This window comes from Anomalospiza imberbis, chromosome 18, assembly GCF_031753505.1.
Source record: "Anomalospiza imberbis isolate Cuckoo-Finch-1a 21T00152 chromosome 18, ASM3175350v1, whole genome shotgun sequence".
Lineage (NCBI taxonomy): Eukaryota > Metazoa > Chordata > Aves > Passeriformes > Viduidae > Anomalospiza > Anomalospiza imberbis.
This window is the reverse complement of record NC_089698.1, coordinates 3515222-3524121: the sequence shown is the minus strand read 5'-3', so window position 1 is coordinate 3524121 and position 8900 is coordinate 3515222. Positions and strand designations below refer to the sequence as shown.

Here is an 8900-nt window from a genome sequence, read left to right as displayed (position 1 = left end):
TGACGGGAAGGGCGAGTCCCGCTCTCGCGAGACTCGGCGGGCGGAGGGGACGGGCCGCGCCCCGGGAGCATGGCGGGCGAGGGCCGGGGAGCGGCCCGGTGTGTGCGGCTCCTGCAGCCGCCCTCGGGCTCCCGCATCGCCCCCCAGCGCGGGGAGCCTCGGAGGGAGGCCACGCGCAGGGCTCTGGCGGGATATGGCCGTCGTGGTGGTGCCAGGCGGCCGCGTGTGCCACGCGGCGCCCTCAGGAACAGCCCGGAGGTGATGAGGGGTCGGTGCCCCCTCAGAGCCACGGGAAGGGTTTCAGGTGTAGTGTTCCAAGTGTAACCCACGTAGGTAGTTCGGGGGAAAGTTCTTAGAAGGACACACATTAAAAAAAAAAAAAAAAAAGAAAAATTGGGGCATGGCCCTTTGCGGGATATTTTATATCTATATATTTATATAGATATATATTCTACATATCTATATATTTCACATACTTTTGCAAGTTTCTTTTTAGTAATCTCCTCTTAAAGTAATTTTTAAAGTGTTAAAGTTTTTCCCATTGAAGATGCTGTGGGTCCTCAGTGCTCAGTGAGCATATTCAGTAATCTTACTAGTAATCTTTTTATGTGCACAGTTATCTTTGAGGTATTTTTCAACCTAAATTATTCTATTTTTCTATTAATTTGGAAGAAAATGGGCTAGAGAGTGACTAAATGATCATTGTTCCTTAGGGTTCCTTAGTTCTTTTCCAGCCTTAAAAATTCTTTGATCTGTTTTTATTTCCCTGACCAGATTCATTCCTGCGACCTTGAAGGGAAGGCAACAAAAGCCTTAAAACTCCAGCTGCACCCATTGAAAATGGGAATGGCTCCACGGTGCCACCGAGGCCGCTCGATGTTATCAAAGAGCTGGTGCCCGATGGGTTTCAAACAGCTCCAGGCATGTGGAAGAAAATCCTGGAGTCATCCTTGGAATGGCCTCGTTCCTCCAAGGACAAAGTGACACAAAGGTGAGAACCCCCTGTGCTCCACTCTGCCTCAGAAATTGCACCCCAAAATAACCTCACCAAAAATAACCTCCAGCCTGCCTTCCTTGTGAGATGTAACCCAAAATCTCTGGTTTTCCCTTCTTCCACGGGGATGAAGAGCTGGTGTTTTCAGTCTCTCTGTTTGCTGTTCCTGAGGTGGCCAAAATGCTGCTGCTGGTGTTGGGTTTGTTATTTTTTTCAAGCTTAGAGTGACTTCACACACTTCCATTTTGAAAAGGACCTGTAAAAATGGCACAACAGGGCTTTATTTTCTTGCCTCTCCCTGAGGCTGTACCAGGACTGGCTGCAGCCCCTGGAGAGGATATGTGCCTGTGTTTGGAGGAAATCCTGGGAATCTTTACAGCTCCATCTCTTTCACTGTCCCACAGCAAAGGAACAAAAAGAGAGGCAATCCTGCAGGAAGGACAGCTGGAACACGTGGCTGAGATACAACCTCCCTCTGGATGGAGCTGGTTTAGGGCCTTACAGCCCCTTCAGTTTCCTTGACTAAACTCCCACGTGGTCAGTTAACAAGGATGGAGATGTTTCTCCTCCCTACAAGTCCTGCAAAGTTGGAAATTTGGAATTTATTTTGCAGGCTTGGAGGGAGAGTGGTGCTTGGTTTATTTTATCATCACTGGTTGTGATCTGTGTCCTTGTTCCACTGCAGTGTCATGAGATAATTAATACTAAAACACCTCTATTTGTTAGTTTACATGTTTCTCATGCCTTTAAAATCAGTAGAAGAGGGCTGATGACATTGCACAGGGGAAAACAGAATTTAATAAATTCTTCTTGCATCGGGAATTACTTGGCAAAGCTGATGGTGCACAGGGGACCAACTCCAAGATGAAAACCAAGCCTTGCTGAAATCTGAAAGCACAGATTGCACCCTGGATTAATAAAGAGGTATTAATTCTTACTGCATCTACCATTGAAATGGAATAGAAGTGGGCAACTGTTCAAAAGCAAAGTAGGATGGAATTAATCTGGTTTTCTCGTGACATTTTTTTTAGGGCTTCACTCACAGCAACAGTTCACCTAAATCCACTTAAAATACTTGCTGTAATAGAAAAAAAACCCCACCTTTGTCATGCAGAGAAAGGCAAGACATCTAAGAAAAACAATTTGAAAACCCCCCCACCAGAAAACTCACCCTGGTATTGGACTTCTGAAACAGGTTCCAAAGAGCAACTGCAAGTGTGTAGGAGAAGAGCAGGGCATCAATACATAATGCTTGTTCTCCATCAGAGAGATTTTAATTTATCCTGTCAACATGAGCTAATTAATAATTAAAAAGGGCACTGTGATCCTTACGTGGGAGGTGCTATAAAATGAAAATTCAAGCAATTTGAGAGGCAGTAGATTCCTGTTTATTAAAAAACACATTCAGGGATTTATTCTTAATTTTATTAATTTTTTTTTTTTACTGTTTCCATTGCAGTTTCAGCAGCAAGGTTCTGATGTGCATTTAAGCATTACAGAAGCTGTGGCTGCCCCATCCCTGGAAGTGTCCAAGGCCAAGCTGGAGCAACCTGGGATAGTGGAAGGTGTCCCTGCCCATGGCAGGGGGTGGAATGAGATGATCTTTGATCCAAACCATTCTGTGATTCCTGTTGGTGATCTTCTGACTCTGTATCTTCTCTTGACTCCTCATGTGGGAAGTCTCATGTGGTCCTTCTCACATTAGTTTTCTTTTCAGTCCAACTGTGCTGTCTTAAATTTCATCTTTCCAGGGCTAACATGGGGTTTGCCCTATGACAGATCACTTTAAAAGCCCAAGTGGACAGGCATTTGGAATTAGGGTCCAAACAAAGTCAAACCAGGCTGAAATAAACTGCATTTTGGTCTAGCACAAGATTAGCCCTTAAATAAATAGTGAGGAGCTGGGGCAGTCTGTACAGCAGATGGCATTACAGGTAATATTTATCACACTCCAATCTCAGGGCTCAGATACTTGGGAGGGAGGATTGACGTCAGCTACGAGTGAATCAGTTTTAAAACAAGCTGGAAACCTGCTTGTGCCTTCAGCAGTTGATTCCTCTGTGCAGCACTTCTGCTTTGCACTCCCCAGTGCATTTATTGGTCTGGACAAGCCTAGCAGGAAGAGTTCATTCTGTTTTTGCAGCTTAAGTGAGCTGATGTAAATAGATCTTGGACTTTGAGGTGGGAAGATTCCACCCAGCTGCAGTAACCAGGGGGATGCCCTTTAGTCCAGTTTTTGTGCCAAATTTGTGCATTGGGGAATTTTAAACAAATATCACTTGGCAGGATATCGACTCTCAGGGTACAAGAATAACACTGAGTAAGGCAGCAGGGCATGGGCTGGGAGGGATTTACAGGGAGAACTATCCAGTCTGACACTGAACAGTGGAGAAAACCAGTTCTGAAGTATTTTATTAAAAATAGTTGGGTTTTTGTCTAACAGGAGCCCAGAGATCCTCTGAATGAAAACCAGAATTTTTTCATCTGGGCACAACGTCCTCGTGCAGGAGTGACAGAGTTCATCAAAGGTTACTAATTACCATGGAAATTATGAGGTTGTCTGGCTGTCTGGACAGACTTGAGTGGGTGATCTGGGGTAGAATCATGAGACCATTAAGACTGGAAAAGACTTCCAAGATCAAGCCCAACCTTTGACCAAATACCCCCATGCCACTAAACTGTGTCACAAAGTGCCACATCTACTTGGTTTTTGAACTCCTCAAGGGATTGTGACTCCACCACTTCCCCAGGGAGGCTGTTTCAAAGACTTTCAAGGATGGAGGAGTGTGAAGAGCTCCTGGTGTGCCTTGGTTTAGGAGCACTTAGGGAAGCACAGTCGTGCTCTGCCAAATGAGTTTGTCAGCCATGAGCTCACGATGTTCTCAGCATTTGAGCTATGGCTGCTGGGCAAAGTGGCACAGAGAGAACACTTCCAGCCCTGGAAAGCTCGGCATTGAGGCATGGAGAACTCAGCTTTAGCTGGGGGGGATCACAGGCTGAGCAGCACAGCCAGGTAATGCAGGACAGGTCACCTTGCACCAACCCGAGCTGCCTCAGGGCACTGCAGGCAGCAGCACACAGCACACAGCCTTTAGGCCAGGCTGGACTTGAACTAGACAGGACCTGGACAAGGAGGAGGAAGAACGAGACTCAAGGAAGGGAAAGAATGATTCTGTGGGGGAAGCTCTGCAAATATGTGCTTCCCTTTGCTGATAAAGGAGGGTGTGAGGCACTGAGAGGAGCTACCTCGTTTGTCTGCTCTCACACCCTGCCGGGCCCTGGCAGCAGCACTCCCTTATCTCCAGCACATTGGCACATTCAGCTGTGCGGCCATTCCCTAATCCACCACACTGGGCCTGGGCTGCTCCTCGTGTTCATTCCCTTTCTCCCTGTTCTAACAGGAGGATTAATTTTTTAATAAGTTTGGATACAATTTCAGCAGTAGCTGGATAATTCTCACGCATTGCTTAAGCCTTTAGCAGTGTAAGGAGGGCAATATTGTCTCTGTCAAGGTGCACAGGGAGCAAAATGCCTCCCGAGGATAATGAGGGTGCTTCAGCAGCCTTGCGGCACAGAGCTCTTGCTTTCGCTGCAGGCAGCTCGGGGGGCAGGTTTCACACCTGCCTCTGCTGTATTCCCACCTCTATTGTTTGTTGTCTCGGGTTATGCAAGTTGGCAGCAGCCTCTTGTGCCTCTCCCCAGAGGAATTAGACGAATTTGCTGAGCAACCTGCTGGGAACTTCCAAGGGGACAAAACCATTGCTTGCACACCCAGGAGCAGCACGGAAAACCGAGCTGCAGGAAATGAGGATTTGGGTCTTTTTGAGTATTGCGGGTCTCTGCAGCATTGATGCCTTGAAGTCGTTGCTGTTGAAGATGCCCAGCTGAGAGCCTTGTGTCACTCTCAACTACAACTAACGTGATTTTATGGGGTTTGAGCGATGACTGCACAACACACCCTTCTCGTGAGGCTTTTGTTTGGCATTTCACGTTCCTTAACCAAAATGGATTAACTGCCAGCCTTGCCGTGGACTTGCAGAGAAGCCTCTCGTGCGGCGCTGAGCTGGCTGTGTCCCCGGCCGCACCGAGCCGGGGAGAACAGGGCGAGTCATCGCTGGGAAAAAAAACCCCAAAACCAACACATTTTTGCGCGGCGTGACTCACATAACCGTCCTCAGCACGCACGAAGCACCGGCGGCCAGCGAGTCCCCGCGAGTTATTCGGAGCACGCGAGACACGCGGGGCGTGGAGCGCAAGTATGTGGGTTAGGCGCAGCCGCGCTGTGCCCGGTGCGAGAACGTTAATTGCGTTAATTGCGGCCGGGCGGGGGCGGGGGCGCGGGCCCCGCTCGGCGCCGCGGGGGCTGCCGGGAGCCGCCCGCTGTTATTGTCCCGCAATATGCAAACGAGGCGGGGCGGGGAGCCAATGGGGGCCGGCCGCGCGCCGCCGCCGCGCACGCGCGCCGGGAGGCGGGGAGGGGGCGGGGCCGGCCTCGCGCCCCGCCCAGCGCCGGGGCCCTCACCTCAGCTCGGCACGCGCGGCGAAGATGGCGGCGGCGCCGGGCGGCGGGGCGCGGGGGCGGCGCGGGCGGCTCTGACCGGGCACCGCGGGCGGCGGGGAGCGAGCCCGGAGGGAGCCCCGAGAGCTCCGCGGGCAGCGGGGAGCTGGCACAGCCCCCCTCGGGGGGCGGGGAGGGTGGCGAGGAAAGCGGGGGCGCTGCCGGCGAGCCCGGCCGTGAGGGGCAGCGCGCGGGCCGTGAGGGGCAGCGAGGGCGGGTGAACCGCAGCCGCAGCCGGAGGGACGAGGCTCCGCGGCGGGCAGGGCTCGGAGCAGCGGCGGCGCGGGCCGGCGGGCAGGGGAAGGAAGGCTGGCGCCCTGCGGCTGGCGCTCGGCGGGCAGGAGGCGGCTGCGCCGGTGGCTCCCCGCGTTCCTGGCGCTCGGCTGCTGGGCGCCCCACGCCATGTTCTCGGTGCTCTCCTACGGCAGGCTGGTGGCGCGGGCGGTCCTGGGCGGCCTCTCGCAGACGGACTCCCGCGACTACAGCCTGGTGACGGCCAGCTGTGGCTTCGGCAAAGATTTCCGCAAGGGCATCCTCAAGAAAGGCATGTGCTACGGGGATGACGCCTGTTTCGTGGCGCGGCACCGCACCGCGGATGTGCTGGGTAAGCGGCCGGGCCGGGGGCTGAGGTGGCTTCGGCCTCGCGGTGTGACCCCCTCCTCCTTCCCGGAGCTGCACATGGCGAGCGGCTCAACCCCCGGTCTCAGACAAAGGAGCCGGTTCTGCCTGTCAGTGTCACCATGAGTTCGCTTTTTTAGCTTCCCAAGGAAGCTCTCGGGCTCTTTGTTGCAGCTGTGCCCGCCTTTGACGTGGGGGGTTGTGTGTGCCGGGTGTCCGGGCCCAGTCTGGGCGTTTCACCTGTGGGTGCCTGTAAGGCCTGGTGTCTCCAAAACTCAGAGAAACAGCTCCCAGTGCGTTTCAGTTTCTGTCTTTCTTTAAAACCTGAGCCCCGTGTACATACATTGCATTTAAACAGACAAGATCACTTGAACAGGCACTTCCTGATTTTAAGGCGTGCGATGTCCTTGTCAAGTGAAAGGCAGAGTGACATTGAGACTGGAATCAAATGTCAAACTTCAGTTTCGTTGTTTGTTCTGGCCTGATTGCGCTCTCTGGTTTAGGATCGCTGGCGAAATGAATCTTAAGGGTTCAAATTTTAGAAATAGTGAATAATTATGGATAATCAGTAGAATCTTCAGACTATGACCAACATTGCTTTTGACAGTGCTTTGACCTTTCCGTTGTGTACTCAAGGTTGAATTTGGCAGACTGATACTCTGCACAAGTTAGTCGTGGTGTAACTACCAGAAGCAAATTTTTACCAAAACTTTGACACTTATAAAAAAGCTTCCTCCTCCCTGCCACTGTCCGTGATTTTGGTGGTGGTTTTTTTTTTGTTTTGTTTTGTTTTGTTTTGTTTTTGTTTTTGCATTTATTTATTTTAAACCGGTGGGCTTGCACTGTGCTATATCCTGCTGTGGAAGTGGTTGGTGGTTCCTCTGTTTGGCGCTGTCCCTGTAACTTGGTTGCCATTTAACAAAGCCGAGAGGTTTTCCTCAGGAAGCTGCAAGTTGGTGCTAGGTAACAGTTATTGCTGCTTAGTCTCAAGGAAGCTGTCACTGTAAGAGTGATGCCAGAGCTCTCAAGATGTGGCAGGTTGATGGGTGCATTTTAGACACTCATCATCTTCTCTGTGGTGCCTCTTCCAGATAAACTTTTTGGGATTAGAGTTAGCTGTTGGACACCCTTCCTTTAGCATGTGACTAACCCTGGCTGCCTTTAAAGTTCATGCTAGACAGCACTGATAAATAACTGAGCAATTGGTGTTTGCCCTTAAGAGAAATGCAGGATCTCCTGTACTTTGAAGTGGACTCTCTGTGTGGGGAAGAGACAGATTTAGCCCTATTTGATTATTGTTAGGGGGTTTTGGCCATATTTGGTGATTACTGTATGTGGACCTACAGTTTGTCTTGTGTTCCTGCTGGAATCAACAGAGAGTTACATTTCTAAGTTGGTCTTTGCATTAATTTTCATGGTAATTTGGAAACAAACAAACTGTCCTCAGAATTGTAGCTCCACTTAAGGATCAAACAGCAAAGAGGGCAGCAGACCCAGGATGTCTTAAATACCAAGAAGCAAATAATTTAAATAGAAAACCTGTTGGTTTGTTTGATTTTGGGATGTCTCCCCTGGTAAAGCTATTTTTTGACGTCAGTTCTTTGTTGCTTTTTTAATATACATACTGAAAACCTAAAATCTCTGTACTTTCTGCAAAACCAGCAATGTTCAGGTGGGTTTTGATCCTTCTAACTTGATGCTCTTTCATCTTCATCTGTAGCTCTTAGGTTTGCAGACATGGGAGTTTTCTCCCAGTTTCTGCTGCTGGCATCATCTCTCTACTCTCTCAACCAGCCCTTTTGCACTGCTGCAGAGACAGTTTCAGCACCACCAGTGTTTTCCTGCCCTCAAACACATCACAAATCCGAGGTTCCTTCATGACTTTTTTTAAGACCCTCATAAATTTTGTGCTACCTCAGTACCTATCTCTGCACCTCAACAAAACTGCCTGAGCTGCCCTGTTGGGTTTCAAAGTTAATTTTTTGACATTTAAGGAAGAGGTTCACATGATTTGAGCCAAAGTGAACACTTGACACAGTAAATTTCAAGTGTATCACTTGGAGTGAGTGGTCTTCAGTGACAGAGCCAGGGCAGATAATTAATGTAACATTCCTCTGTGCCAGTGTTTTCTAGAACCAGTGTACTATGGAAAGCCTGCCTGTGTGGGATGGATTGGGTGTGGTGGAGCAGTAGAACTACTCCCAGCCGTTTGGCATGAGTGCTTGGGGATTCATTTTCTTAGGTCAAACAAGAGTTGACTTGGCGGTGTGTTTATAGCAGAATCAAAATGCTAAACACTTCTTTTGTTGTATGTGTGCTGTATAGTTCAAAGGCTGAATGTTTAACAGTGTCTTCTAGTCTGAGCTTTATCCTTTCACAGTAAGATCAGCAGAAGGCTGATGAAGATTCAGGTTCTTTCAGTCCTCCCATAGTTGTTCAAGGCTTGATAAGGCCTGTTACTGGTGTGCTTGAATCCTAGAGGGTTTTGTGTCTCATTTTTGCTTTTATCTTGAACATAATTGTCAATTTTGTGTGTTTCTTCCCATTCTGAGCATAGGGAGAAAGGAGAAGCTCAGAACATGAGTTTTTCCTTAGGGATCACCCTAAGGAAAGGAAATTGTTTTACTGCTAATGTTAATCTCTAGAGCGTTACAATTCAGGCCCGTGTTTCCTCTCTCTGCTGCTTGTACCACCATGTACTTCTCTGTTCATTCATTGCCAGTGTCTTGG

General features: G+C 49.5%; 1 protein-coding gene and 1 long non-coding RNA gene across 2 annotated transcripts in view; both read left to right on the top strand.

Moving 5' to 3' along the window:
* Positions 1-16: 16 nt before the first annotated feature.
* On the top strand, positions 17-2323 carry LOC137484582 (uncharacterized). The gene is made up of 2 exons (XR_011004923.1): positions 17-258; positions 775-2323. It is a non-coding gene; the product is annotated as an uncharacterized lncRNA (long non-coding RNA).
* A 3228-nt stretch (positions 2324-5551) lies between these two features.
* Positions 5552-8900, top strand: part of PPTC7 (protein phosphatase targeting COQ7) — a 21459-nt gene continuing 18110 nt past the window's right edge. The window contains exon 1 of the mRNA XM_068208515.1: positions 5552-6156. Coding sequence (XP_068064616.1) covers positions 5955-6156 — 202 coding nt within the window. The 5' untranslated portion in view covers positions 5552-5954. The remainder of the gene's footprint in view (positions 6157-8900) is intronic.